We start from the raw sequence: 15,206 nt of genomic DNA on the forward strand, positions 1-15,206 counted from the left end.
GGAGTTAGAGTTTCCATTTTACTTTATTACATTTGTTCAAAATTATAGTTTTAAATTTTTGTCCCACAGGTATAACAGATTGGTTTTTCATAATTAGTTTGCTCTTTGTCTTTCTCTTTCTCTCATCCTTACTATGAAAGCAGTAGGTGGGGGTCCTTCTTCCCTACTGGGGAAGATGGTCCAATGACTCGCCCATGGTGCTGTCACTTTTATTTATAAATTCTCAGAGATCCAGCAGCAATGACCTGTTCGCTTTAGCAAATAAGAAACAAATAGAACACCAGTCCAGTTTTTCTCCCAATCACCCGTAAGTAAAGACTTTCATATTGGAAAACAAAAGTCATGTAGGAAAAAGGCTACTCAAAAACCAAACCAAAACCAAATAGCCTGCATCATTGTCCACATGAAATGATACCATTCTTTTCTACTAATTCTTAGATACACTGGTAGTCACCAGTAAAACTTAGAACATTATTAATTACTAACAATCAATAGTCTTAAAATAATCTTTTAAAAAATATGAGACTTTCTCCTTGTCCATTTACCATCTAACCCCAACCATTAAACATGTAAATATTAACATTATTATTTCCCAGAATAGAAATAACTGTTATCTAATAATGACTTTTCAATGACATAGGCACTATTTTATATTTCCATGTTTGAAGGAGGTTCATATTTTATATCATGTTTTTTTTTTTTCCTCTACTATGTTACATAATCCAACTCCAAAAAAGTATGGCTTTCCAGAAAGAGGTTTATTTTCCAATAAGGACAACTTTCATGGGGAACCAAAGTCTCTTTAATATATTTGATTTTAAATGTCTAAAGCCAAACTGGAAAGCAGCTTTGTTTAAAGCAAACAGAGCTTTATTCCTCTTGCGTTTTTTTTCTGCCTGCAATGTTGTTCAAATTAACAACCACTGCACACAAAAGGAAACCCTGAATAGTTTCTTCCTCATCCCTCTCTTTCTTCATAATATTCCTGGTAAAATAAAACTAAAAAACTTTGCGGAATGCCAGGTTGATTGTGTCAAAAAAGGACAGATGTTATTAAAAGCAATGGTCATCACCAGTATATTCTTCAATATAATCTGCTTAAAACAAAGAAAAGCATTTCGTAGAGCTGCTAAGGTTAGTCACATATTAACTTCTTAACCAAATTTGCAAAGCTACTCTCTGAAAGACAATGCTAGTATTTAAAGCCAGAAAGAAAACAAAATTTTATGGATACATATCTATTTCTATATATTTGGTACATAAATATTTCTATATATTTGGTATTTTGGTTTCTATGTATTTGGTACCTGGCAAGTCAATCTAGATTTCTAACTACATTATTCAACTGTGTGCACTTCATTAAATAACATATGCATTAATATCTACTTATACTTTTATGCTGAGTTTCTTTTTATTGCAGAAGTGATTTGAGATGCAAAAAGACAAAGAACAGGAATAATGCATGCTTTGTATAGAAGAGTAAGAGGCTTCTCTAATCAATAAACAGTTTGAATTATTTATCTGGCCATAACATAAGTGGAAAAGCAAGACCTGATTTTTGGATTCAGAATTCATTAAGTGGTTTCAGAGAGTCTTCAGGGTGATATACATACCTGTGGCACATGATCCTTCAGACACCACAAGTATCTCACTCTGCTGTTTGCATGCAGCCTGTCGCAGATAACACTCATTCTGGTAGCTCTCCCCATTGGAACCACAGACAGGCACATAATCATTGTTGCACTGGAGAACACAGCAATGTAAGTCTCTGGTCAGTACTGGAATCCACATGCCTCTAATATCTTGAACCGAAGTAACCATTTACAAAGAAATGGACTTGTCTTCATTCCCAATTATCCCCACTGTAACCCTTAAGTCTTTAACCTTGTAAGGGCATCATTCAAAAACCCACAAAAGCAATCTCAAGTCAGTCAACCAGTCATTTGTTTCAGTTAGTGGGGGAAAAAACTTCTAAATTTATCAGGTAATTTCAACAAAGTAATTAGACAAGCAATATTAAAAAGATATAGCAAAACATGTATCATTATTAGATAATACTGGGTTTTTGTTTTGCTATATGACCTATCTGATTTGGTTGGAAAAAAATTCAACACATGCCAACATATTCAAGCTATTTAAAAATAGGTAATGTGTTTGGATAAGTACACAGCTGACACGCTGAAGAATTCAATTACCTGCTAGTGTAATTTTTTCTTTGCTGAATTTTAATCTTTACAAAATTCTAAATGTTTGGCTAAGGCATTTAGATAGCTAATTAATTTTTTCATATGTGTTAAGATCATTGATACTGAGGTAGATACAATGGAAATAGAAGATTTGGAAGATTATGGAAGACAGAAAAATATTTAACAACTACTAAATATATAACCCTTCTTTACTATTCAAAAGTATGATTACTGATATATTTCATAGAGAAGTTCATTTTTAAAACAGCCTCCTTACCAAAATGTATACATTTCACAAAAGAAATTAGTAACCTATAGGGTATAATCATCATAATATAATCATACTCTAAGGCATTGGAAATACTTGGCTATGTCCTACACCTGCTAATTATGCCAGAGATGTGATTATCTCATGATTACTACCACTGATGTGCTTCATTGTTTAATTATAACAAATGTAATGATCAAGATGATTACTTATACCCACCTATGTCAGAAACTAGGTAAAGCAAATAATACATATACATAAATGTGAAAACGCTTTCCTGTTTTTTACCCCCTATAAAAATACTTGAATTTTTGAATTTTTTCTACCCTTTATTAAAATATTTGAATTCATAATATACAAAATAAACCAATGATCTAAGATGTCTAGGAAAGTTTTAATATATATGATAATTTAACTATAACTCTATCATAATTCAAGAGTTTATGCAAAAAAGGGCAAATTCTCAATAAGCTTAAAATCTAATAGATAAAACCCTAGATTTATTTTTTAATTCTATTTCCTTATAATAGCTGTAATTTTGTCTGCCCAAGCAACCATTTAACTCTTACTCTTTGACTTTGTGTAATTATACCTTAATCATCCCAATGGTTTATAAATGGTATAAGCCAATGTTATTTGAAATAAGTCTTATTATATCTCTTATTTCTTATCTATTATTGAAAAACTTAAATTTTTTTTCTTTACTAAAAGTGATATAATTTTCTTCCAATTGTAAATCCAAATTGTACAACACCCATTATGATTACCGTAAGTGTTAACATGGTAATTTAGATACTGAATCAAATCTACATAGAAACAATTTAAATATGATTAAAATGATTTCAATATGCCATATCCCTACTTCTACAATTTCTATTGCAGACATTCTGGAGGCCCCATACATAATAAATCCTTTCCATAGTTTCACTATTAGCTCCCAGAGTCGGTCTATGTGACTGTATTTTGAAAACTGTTTAGATGGGAAGAGTTTGTTAATGAGATTTTTAACTCAATAAGCAATTCACTTCTAATCAGGTGATACCTGTGTAGCATGGGCTGCCTTCCATAAGCTCATAAGCTTTAACTTAAGTGTGAAAATTGATCTACCATAGGACCGACTATCTTCATCACTATTGAGGAAAATAAGAAATAGCAAAATGTCAGTGAAGGGTTGAATTTTCCAATAAATAGTATTGATGACAAAGCCAAAAAAAAAAAAGTTTCATGATCATGTTAGGACCATGGCCAAGGAGACAGATGGGTGGATAGGCGTTTGGTAGCTGTACTGTGTTCAGGAATATGTAGGGTGGATTTATAAGGAGCCACTAACCTACAATGGTATCTGAGCAAAGGAGGCGAACTGCTGGTAATATATTGTAGTCAGTAGACACATTGAGGCAAAAGAGAGCCATAAGTAGTGTGTAAGGTGGGACTAGTTAGAGTCTCATGCTTCTGTCCCTGGTTACTTTTTAATCACCAACTCTAACCCTAGTGTAGATGATTTTAGTCCATGTTTTCTTTTCCCAATCCCTAGAATTTCTATCTTTATCCTTCTCATTTCCTTTTGCAGATTACTCAGATGTAGTCAGTGGATAGGCAGTGAGGGCCGGGAAGTATTTATTATCTCTGTCAAGTGCTAGTACACAATGCTGATATGCATCCTAAAATACCGAGTCAACTGATAAAGTGTTCATATGCCACCTCGGAGGGATTCTGTAAGCCAAATGTGAACAGTGCTAAAAAGAGAGTTGCCAAGTTCCATGCACAAGCCAAAACGGAGATTTGTATTGAGCTGAAAGAGCTTAACTGTAGATTATCAGAACAATGTTTTTGGCCATTAGTACCATGACTTGTGTTCACTAGTATGAAAACCACAAGGATGAAGCATGATCTCAATGATTAAAGTTCAGGAATGAAGTCTGGTCCTTGGTTCTCCCACTTCTTTCTCTGCCTAGTGTAGTTCCTTGTGTAAATCACTCAACAATGAAATATTTAGCAAGTTTAAACATTACCCATTTGAATGGTTAACATGGTACATGGAGGAATTAAGTCATGTTTTTAAAACACTTTGGAATATTCACTTATAAAAAAGAAAAGTAAATTATTTGTCTCTCACAATAAGTATTTTAACTAGTGATCACCATAATAGACACTAAAACATGCATTTCTAAAATAAGAAAAATAAAGGAAAACACGATAACATGAAGCATAAAAATAGGTTAATTACCACATTACAATATGCCAAATTATTGGATATAGTTTTTAGTGGTAATCGTAATACTGTTCTGTTTCAGATGAAGGGACAGGTTCAGATGTTAAGAGACTTGCTAAAGGCCACATAGTTGGCTGGTAAGAGAAAAACAAGACTTAGGCCCAGATGGTTAGGCCCATAATGTATGTGGTGTACAGACTTCCTCTCGAGGGAAAAGTGATTCTATTTTTCCTAAGATGTTTCAAAATTTTAAGTTTATTTTCAAATATGTTTTTCAGTAGAATGATTTTGTTCCAACATGTTCACATTGCCTAAGAAAGCAGCTACATATTACTCAAGTGGATTCACTGACTTGACACACTAGAATATATGGAACTCATTTTGCTATAAATGAACAAAAAATTTATGAGAAGTTTTCCAAATAATTTATTGCTTGTTTGGTTAACAAAGTTTTCTTTCAGCTGAGATTTCAGCATCGAAAACTATGTATGACTTATATATTGTCAGCACCTTCCCTGGAGTCTGGCATATAGAAGGTGCTCCACAGATGCTAATTCTGTTATATTCCCAGTTGTCAAAGACTGAGGAATAATGGCTCAGATATAGTCTATTTCTCTTCCAAAAAAGAAAAAGATTTTAAAATGCTGCATATGTCCCAATCCTTCAATTGTTCCCTAAGTAGCTTTTACTTTTCTGGGATGACATTTCTTTAAATGCAATAATTTTATGATTTTAAGAGTAGGCAGGCCTGTGACTGTGGTCCCAGTGACTGTGACTTTCAAGGCCAGGTTATTAAAGGATACAGTTTCTACCTGACTTTTTCTCTCCCTCTGGCTGCTCGCCCTTGAAACCCAGTCACTGTGCTATGAGAAAACACAAACTATCCCATACAGAAAAAAACACATGGTAAAGGACAAAGGCCCCCAATTGACAATTGAATATATGAGTGAGAGCTCTGAGAAGAGCACAACACCAAGACTTGGATTTCCCTCCTCCACTAAGCTAATATCATTTGCAGATTTATGAGCAAAATAAATGTTCATTGTATTGCATCACTACATTCTCGCAAGTTACTATGCAGTCTCAGAAACTGGAATGATTGCACCTGAAATATAACTTATTAAAGAATAAAAACATTTAATATTTGAATAATACCTGAAAAACATAAGGTTTCATCATATTTTAATCACAAAGTGATAACTGTTTATTGCATGGTCAATACTATCTATGAATAACTACATATGTATCTTCTTCCCTCCTTCTCTTTCTTCTTTTGTCCATATAACCATTTATCTATTTAACCATCCATCTATTCATCCATTTGTTTCCTCCAAGTTTTTACTCCCAAAACAGATTCACCAGATTGACCAGCACATCATTTAGTATAATGAGAGGAAGGTAGGATGCATGAGGTTGAGGCCATTTTTTGGAACTCACATCATCACCTAAGGATTAGTTATATTACTCTGGATAATAAAAGTTGTCTACAATAAATTAGTAGTTTTGTTGTTGTTATTGATACTTGTGTTTGCAATCATAATGTTCTGGAAAAAATTTTTATGGCAAAGGACCTAGGGTCTTTCACTTTGGGATCACCACTTAATGGCAAGTTATTTACACTATGGGTCTTAATTACCTCATCTTTAAAAGGAGGAGAAAATAATGATCTTGATTAGTTGTGGCAAATAAATGAGACCATATGCTTGAAAGGTAGAATCCATTTATTTTAAATCATCTAAGAAAGGTAAAGGTAAGTGCATGTTTACCTTGGTGCTACAATGATAATGTAAATTGGAAAGCATTATACACACAAACACCCATTTCTCTTCGAAATTTAACTGTCAACAAGTGAGACTATAGCATACCCTGTTTTGTATTTAAAAAAACAGGAAAAACAGAGTGGATGACCTCACCAATTTTAGAACAGCATATAGGAATATAAATATTATGAACATCTTCCTTGTCTTCAGATACTGGTGCAGAAACCAAACAAAAATACTCAAATTCATTGAAAAGGAGTGAGTCAAGGTACTTTTAGCCCAAAATATGCTATTATTCTTTGCACAACTTGGACATTTCTATAATTACAATTAAGTTGATCTTCAACTTAATTCAGCCACTCTGTATTTTTGATATATGTAGTCTAGATTTTCCGCTAAGGAAATGTTTATTTTCTGGTGTCAGATTGACAACTGTTGAAAAACACAAACTAATAGTATTAGTAATTTAGTAGTAAATATGAAATGTTATGGGCATAGTGAAAAGAAAATTTATTTTCAGTTTTATTCAAACTTGCATTTATCCAAATATTTTCCACACAATTAAAAAAATTTAATGACAAATACAACTGGTTGAACAATGCATGAAAAATGTAAGTACCTTTGTTGATGTGTTTTTCTAAAACCGTCAGTAGGACTTAAAAACTAAACGCACTTTCTTTAATAAGGAAAGCATGCATTCCCATTAGTAGTAACTGTCCATATAGAATACCATATATATATATATATATATATATATATATATATATATATATATTTCCCTCTTGGTGTTAGAACTATGGCTTTCCAATTGAGAACTTTGATCTTTGTTCCTTTTATACTGTTTACACTGTTTACTTCTTACGTCAACTCTTAATTATGAAAATAAGACACTTTATGAAAATCACAAACTGAACAGGGAAAAAAATCCACAAACTCTTATGGGCCTTTGATTAATGATTTATCCAACTGTTACTTGCCCTTTTGTTAACATATGGGAAAAGTACCCGTTAGAGAGTTCTCATGTTCCATCTCTCGCATGCAGTTCATGGAAAGAATATAATTATATTGTTCAGTTGCTACAGACCTTAGAAGCTGGTGTCACAAGCATATCAAATAAGCATTAATATGTTTCTAATACCATCTAGTATAGTTCAAAAACCTGCAGTATGGTCACAGCAATACTTACCCACCAGGAGGTGGTGCACTTTACAAATATCAGTTATTTTATTGCATTTTCTTAGAAAGAAGAAAATAATATCCAAGAAGCTTTTAGCTTATGTATAAGTCACTCAAACTAAATGTGAAATTCCTTATCTCTCTTGTTGGGATGTTGAATTTCATCTAAAATATTTATTAAATTCATCCACAATTCTAAATATTATGTTACAACAGATACTTAGTCCTGAAATTGAGTTTAATGTTTTTATTCATTCTATATTCCGTAATATATTTATTTATTTATTTCCCTTTACAATCTTAGAAAATTTTTCACTGATCCCATGTATGTATAGTTTTGTTTATGTATATATTACTGCTTAAACTTTGTTAGCTTTCAAGTGTACTTTAAAAATTCAATAATACTTAAAGGTAAATATGATATTACTACAGAATCTATGATGTTTGAAGTTATGCATAATTAGTTAAACATTTTGAGAGAAAAGGTTTAAATTTACATGGTAGAAAGCATTTACTAGATGATGACTATAAAGGCATTAAGACTGTAAAAGAGGGGCGGGGGCGGGAGGGGAGGGATTGGGGTCAGAATGGGGGTGCTGCAATTGTATGGGGAATATAACAATAAAATTTATAAAAAAAAAAATAAAATCAGTTCTGAAGCTACTGAAAAAAAAAAAAGACTGTAAAAGCATTTATTAGATGATGACTGTAAGGCATTTCTATCTTTAACAGATGTTAATAACCTAATTTTAATGATGCCAGTGCTGCAATCGCTCTCTCTATTTTTATTTCTTTTTCTTAACATGAAGCATAAATATTTCTCATATTTAGGAAATGATTGTGGCAATTTGTGCCATTTGATATTCCTGGGATATTCAGTTATATAATTGAATGCAGTACCTATGGAAAGTTGTTAAGTATTAATAAGTTCCATGATTTCAAAACTAGCACAGCAGTTCTGAAGACACTAATAAGTTCACTTAAAGACTTAACCAAACATCCAGAACAACAAAACAAGATAGCAATAGGATCAAAAGATAACCCTAATCAAAAAGCATAAAAGTACAAATCCACATTTTGTATCCACTGACTATTCTGTTATCCCAGTAGCTGAATAAAATGCATATGAGAAGGGGCACAGAAACATTCCTTTTCTTGGTCACACCAGAGGACAACCTAAAGCCTTCTACCTCCAGTGGCATTTATAGCTGTGGCATATATATTTCTTCCAAAGCTATGTCTTCTTGACATCAGTTGGCTCTCCTGCCAGTACTTTTGCTTGGTGCCAGCTTTCCTCTTAGCTTGCATAGATATAAATTGCCAAATGATGAGTTGTAAAGGAAGCCATCCCTGCTTTGCAGTCTCGTTAATAAATGAAAAGATGCAAATATCAGACTTCTTACCTTGAACTGACAGACGCAAGTCACAGTGTCTCCAATTCTTAAACATTCCCCATCAAATTTACAGGTGTTCGTGTCACAGAGGAAGAGATCATTTTCTCTATCATCATAACCTCAAATTTAAAGAGAACAGTCTAGTCATTAAAAATTCTATAGACTCTAACAAAATATCACTACTTTTAAGCTTTTAAAAATTAGCCTGAATTTTAATTCCAACAACCACAGTTATACTGCAAGCTCAGTCCCTAAAAAATCTCAAAAATCTAGTTAAATAATCAATATTTGTTTCTTTTAAAAATTCATCTCTAGTCAATTCTCTTTTAATATTCTTTTTTGATAGTATATTTTATCTTAGTTTGGGTTAACACTGCAGTAGCAAATGAAGGTCTAACACTTGCTTCTTAGTTTCCATATTTTCTTCTCATTAAGTGTATTATAGTTTGTGACCTCCCAAACTCCAGATTTTAGTAAAGAGCTGGTGATAATCTTTGAATGCCATTTTATCATTTATTCATTTTTAATCATTCCTTTACTTTAAGATCTCAAACAATCCCTTATTTAGAATTTCTCCAGACAAAGAGGAAACAAAGCCCCAATAATAAAGATAAACAGGTACAGTGTTTTCTGTGATGGTCTGTCTGGCTCAAATGAAGATTGATCACCTCTAAATTAAGAGGGGGGGAGGGGTGCCAGGTTCTTGACAATTTGCCTGGAAAACCAGTTCATTCTCTTTAGTTTTTGCAGATCCCTTTAAGACATCAGGCTAATAAATCTCTTGATTGCAACCCCAATTTTACATTTAAGGTAGTTATTTTTTAACATAATACACTAGTTAGTAATGAAGCATAACAGTCATGTTGAGTTACAAGACTATCAACATTTTAAACAATTGGTTTTGCAGGATATTTAATATGATGAAGCACCCAAAAAGTGATTAGACAACTGCAAAGTGGAATCTAGTCTTTCCAAATTAAGATATGTGCACACCTGAGTCATGAAAATAAAACATGTTGAGTTCTATAAAATTGCCAAATTTATAAATTGCCAAAAACAGAACAAAGGCAATCTAATGACCCAAATCTAATAGCATTGCCAGCTTCAATTTGTCTTTAAAAATCACAAACTACAGTGATACATTATCATTTTGTTCATGGACTTTACATCAGTAATTACCCAGAACTGCATCTTCTTTCATCCTGTAAGTTACAGTTGGCCATTCCCTCCTCTCCAAAGTTACACACACTTCAGTTCACATATATCCCAGAAAGCCACTTTATTCAGAGTCAGATTTGACTACAGCAGAATTATATTTACAGAATATGAAAATTATATACACACTTGCTAAAACGAGAACAGACCAGACCTAAGGGACAATACCCAGGCATGTTAATGGAGTTTAAAATGCCAATGAAATCACACCACAATCCCGCCTGGTATACTACAGGCTGTCATTCTGAAATGCGAAGCCAGCTCTGAGGAGTGCAGCAACTCCCTTCCTCAGGCCCTATTTAATTAGGAGGCTTTAACAGAGCAAAGTCTGCCAAGCTTTCTCGTTCTGATTCTGAAGGGACCCTAGCGAGCAAGAAGAGTGCCTGATCAACTCCAAGGAAGCTTGCCCAGAAATGGTGGAGTCAAAACCCGCTGGGGTCGGTTCCACCCTTCGCCCCCCTCCTGGAGAGTCTGTCTGGCCTTGGTCGTGTCCATTGGGCCTGGGAAACCATCCAATGAATGATTCTTTTCTCAACTTCCCTCTACCATCTAGGAGCTGGGAGGTAAGAGAGAGGCATCCCAGGCTGCAAAAACAAGGTCTTTTTCAGGAGGAGAGAGAAAAGAGGGGGCAAAGAGAGCAGGGATGAGAGAGAGAGAGAGAGAGAGAGAGAGAGAGAGAGAGAGAGAGAGAGAGAGAGAGAGAGAGAGAAGGAGGGAGGGAGGGAGGAGGGAGGGAGAGAAGGAAAGGAGTCGGGGAAAGACAGAGATAGAGACAGAGAGACAGAGAGAGACTTGAAACCCAAACTGACTGGGAATGTGTGACCCGGACTCGAATGCTAGAGCAGTGCACGCTCATGGCACTTTTGCCAGGAATCAGTTTCCCCTGCAGTCACCATTTGATTGATTGCTTTCTCGTTCATTCTTTCTCATAAAGTTCTCTCTCTCCATTCGGGCTAGACTTTTTTCTTTAATGATGGGAAAGAGTCTGTTTTAGTCTTTCCCCAAGGATGGGTGCTCTTCTCAGTGAATCCGCAAAACCATCCCGTTTAATATGCCCCCAAATCTTCGCAGCTCCAATTTAAGTACAAGGATGCAAAGGTTTCTACACCTGCACTTTCCGTCTAGCTCAGACCCTTCCCCCTACCTCCTGCCTCAGGGCCCTGGAGCAGTTCTCCGAGCTCCTCCGGGTGGAAGTCGGTGGCCTCAGGGGTTGGGTGCTGTGGGAGGCATGGGGTTCAGGAGTCTGGTCTGTACTGGACACGCGCGTTTCCTCTGCGGGGTGAAGGGATCCGAGGGGCTACAGGATTTTGGACTTACCAGAGCAGTTCCAGCCGGTGGGCGTTTGGCAGTCACTTAAGGAGGTAGGGAAAGCGGCGAGCTTCACCGGGCGGGCTACGATGAGTAGCATCACCGGCAGCAGCAGCAGCCAGCAAAAGCCCTCGCAAAGTGTCCAGCTGCTGCACTGCCGCGGGGACTCCCACAGCACCATGACTAGTTCGCGCAACTCTGCAGCAGCAAACGGCTTCCCAAGAACACAGGATCGCGGGGGCCGGCCAGCGGGCTACTGAGCATCCCGCGGACGGCGGCAGCACAGGCAGCGGCGGTGGCAGTGACACCCGACGGGGACGCAGCAGCCAAACCCGCGCATGATCTCCTGAGTTTCAGCAACATCCAGTGACCCGGCTCAGCCCCAGGAGCGAGAGGGTCCTCCTCTGAGAAGCTGCGCCGGAGACGCGGGAAGCTGCTGCCATAAGGAGGGGGGCTCTGAGAAGCCCGGGGAGCAGGAGGAAACCGGAGTCCAGGGGCCAGAGAGGAGCCCAAAGAGGCAGGTTGGAGAGCGAGTCAAAGCGCCCTGCAGCCTAGCAGCCGCCTCTCGCGCTCTGCCGCCCGCATCCCTCTGGCGTTGGGGAAGCAGCAGGTCCTCAGCCCGCCCGGGATCACGTGGCAAGAAACACTCCGGTGCTGATTGGCGGAGCGGGATGCAGTCCCGGGAGGGAGGGGTTGGCGAGGAGGTGCAAGGAGGAGGCAACGGCGGATGCTACAGATGGACGAGCTCGCCAGGAGATGGCCGAAGTGGGGCCAGCGGAGATGACTCAAGTGAGATGCGCGGGGTTCAGGGCGGACGCCCCCCACACCTTCAGATCCACCTGCCCGTCCACTTTGCGCCCCGCGACGCCCTCTGCCGAGCGCTGGGTCCGATCTAGCGCCCCTCTTCGGTGCGTGACCCCAGGCTGCGAGCGCCCGCCGCGGCGGGGTGGCGTCTCCGCGAGCTGGAGCTGGCGAGGGCGGAGGAGCGGCCGCAGCAGGGCAGGGAGGGGAGAACGCGCGGGCCTGAGAGCGTCCTGCGCTCGGGCTGCGGGAGCGCGCCGCCTGGCTGTGGCGGGGTACAGACCCGGAATACCGCCCCCCAAAGCTCAGGGTCGTTTCTCCAGGGAGTAGTTGAGAGCGGGCGAGGGTGAGAGGCTGGGGTGCGCGCACGGCGCTGGCTGGCCTGGAAGCTGCAGAGGTTCCCCTAGTAGCCGGCAGCCCTGGGGCTGCTCGCCGCGCGCCAACCACCCAGGCTCTCCCCGACCTCTCCTCCCTGGTCTCCTGCAGCCCCAGCCAAAGCCGGAGCGCGGAAGGTGGAAAGCCCTCGGCCAGCACACACACCTCCAGCCGGGCACCTATTTGTGTGGTCTCGGGGAGGTGCGGGCAGATAGGTTACAAAGGTCAGATTTGGTTGGGGCGAGCGGTCGGAGCGAGGAAGGAGCGGATCCCGGGCATCAGCGGCGCGTGGGTAGCCGGGCGCCTCCGCGGAGGAGCGGCTTGCAAGAAGAATGGCTCACCCGGCACCCCGGGAGGTGGCCCGGACCCCTCACGCCTGTCTCCACGAGATCGCCAGCGGCCCGGGCGGAGCGAGAAGGTCTAATTCGGCTGGAGTCTCTTGCTCTCCACCTTGCCTTTTTTCGCTTCCGCGGGCCCCGGGCAAACGGCATAGTGGGGAACGCCTTCTGCCTGCTGCAGTCTTCACGCACTTAGACACACTCCAGCCTAATGGTATTTTATTCGCTAGTAATGGGACCGAGGGCTTTCCGGGACATGGACGGACAGAAGCATTTTTCTCCCGTGCCTCGGTCATTATTGCAGTCACTGTGTTTTGGATGCCACAGAAGGAAGAGTTTTCTGTGTGATTGTTCAGTGATTCAGGTCTCTCTCTCTCTCTCTCTCTCTCTCTCTCTCTCTCTCTCTCTCTCTCTCTCTCTCTCTCTCTCTCTCTCTCTCTCTCCCACACACACACACACCCATTTTTTCTCTTTTTAGATACCCCCTGCCCCCCCACTCCGTCTGTGGCCCCTGAAATTAAGTGTTGTTTGATAGCATCTCAAAGGCAATTAGCGTCCAACGCAAATCACTTAAAAGAGGCACCAGTACACTTTAAAAACAAGGGCTATTTATCCTTTGCAGTTACCACCAGAAAAACAAATTGTGCCGAGCTACCCTTTTCAGTACTTTAACCTCCAACCTCCTCCCACTTCTGTGCTTTTTAACTTCTCCTTTCAGAGATGTGATCGTGCCGCACCTCACTACCTCAAAGAAATCTTTTTTTTTTTTTTCCTGTGTGAAACCCATCCTTTTATATTAGATCTCTGCCTCCGCCCCGAGATTACCCTCCCCCTCCAAAGATTTCTGGATCTCGGTGTCTCTCACTCCTGGCAATTAAGCAGCAGATGCCAGCATTCTAATCGGTGGCATCTCGCTCCTCACCGAGGAAGACTCCATTAAAACAGATCAATTTGACCAGACGTTGGAGGCATCAGAAAATCGGCTTCTAGACAGCACAGCTAAATTCCTCAAGGAAACGGAATACACATTAGATAGAGTTGCCAGCCGATATAGCAAAAACAAAGAATCAGAGATGTCTTTCACTGAACCTTTTCAACAGAGACAGCAACGTACATATATGCTTAATGTAGATCAAGATTTAACAACTCCCAGTCCAGAGTGAGAACATGTCATTTTCCATAGCAGGCTGGTATGGTAACTAATCAGGCTTATGAAAATAAGTCATGCTTGAAACTAAAGGCAAAATCCTTAAAAGTGTTTACATAGTAATTATGATAATGAAACAGGACCTGCTAGGATTTCAGTGCTTGGCTATATAAGTGGAAATTTACAGAACCTCTTAGCAGAGTAAAACTGTTATTGAATTCTCTGCTAAGTAAATTTTTGGCATGCTTTCTAATAATATGTACTCTTCCTAAGACATTTTGCCCAAAGTAACTTAAAACTCCAAAGGAGTTAATTACTGGTTGTGACTGGTTAACAAATGTAGTTGCTTCCACAGAGGTTCTTTAAATTATTAAACAGTTTGAAGCAAAGCCTTTCCAATAGGAATGCTATGATTTTTTTTGTTCAGTTTATTTTATACTTTGCGTTACAGTGCCACCAAGAAACAAATTCTGAAACTGGCAAGCACCACCAAGTGGCAGAAGAACATCATTCATTGAACAGCGAATAGTATTATTGAACACGTAAATAAAAACATGTACATTATTTAACCTCATCGTTAGTACCAAGGAAGTAGACAGACATTAAATTTTATGATAATGAAGACTGGATTAGTGATTGGATTAGTGCTTCAACTTTCCCCCCAACAGGGTCAAATCACTTTACTTACAGAATTGAATTTAAAACAAATTATACTTTGCATTGTGTATTATATGATTACTAGTAATACAATCCAATCCTACCATGCATTTGTAAAATTTCTTCTTTTAAAATAGTATCCAATTTGCTTTCAATATTACTGAGTTAAAACAATATATTTGTACCATACTCTAGAATTCACTTAGAGGGGCAAAGTCAAGCTGTCATATTTTTACTTAGGAATAGTACACAAAAATTTTTCTGGAAAACTTTAAAAAAAACAAAACTTTTTTGCCCCTTGAGAGAAAGGACGTTATTAAGAAGTGTGAGATTACTCAGAAGTTATGTGGGATGAAAGTGAAGGGAGAG

The 15,206-nt window shown here is 38.8% G+C and overlaps 1 protein-coding gene across 1 annotated transcript in view; it reads right to left on the bottom strand.

The window, feature by feature from the left end:
- TMEFF2 (transmembrane protein with EGF like and two follistatin like domains 2) overlaps positions 1-11,700 on the bottom strand; it is a gene marked incomplete at both ends in the record, with an annotated part of 232,698 nt that extends 220,998 nt beyond the window's left edge. Inside the window, 3 exons of the mRNA XM_084255730.1 lie at positions 1,614-1,743; positions 9,006-9,115; positions 11,529-11,700. Coding sequence (XP_084111856.1) covers positions 1,614-1,743; positions 9,006-9,115; positions 11,529-11,700 — 412 coding nt within the window. The remainder of the gene's footprint in view (positions 1-1,613; positions 1,744-9,005; positions 9,116-11,528) is intronic.
- Between the last annotated feature and the right edge of the window lie 3,506 nt (positions 11,701-15,206).

Source organism: Talpa europaea, assembly GCF_964194135.1.
Source record: "Talpa europaea genome assembly, chromosome: 1".
Taxonomy (NCBI): Eukaryota; Metazoa; Chordata; class Mammalia; order Eulipotyphla; family Talpidae; genus Talpa; species Talpa europaea.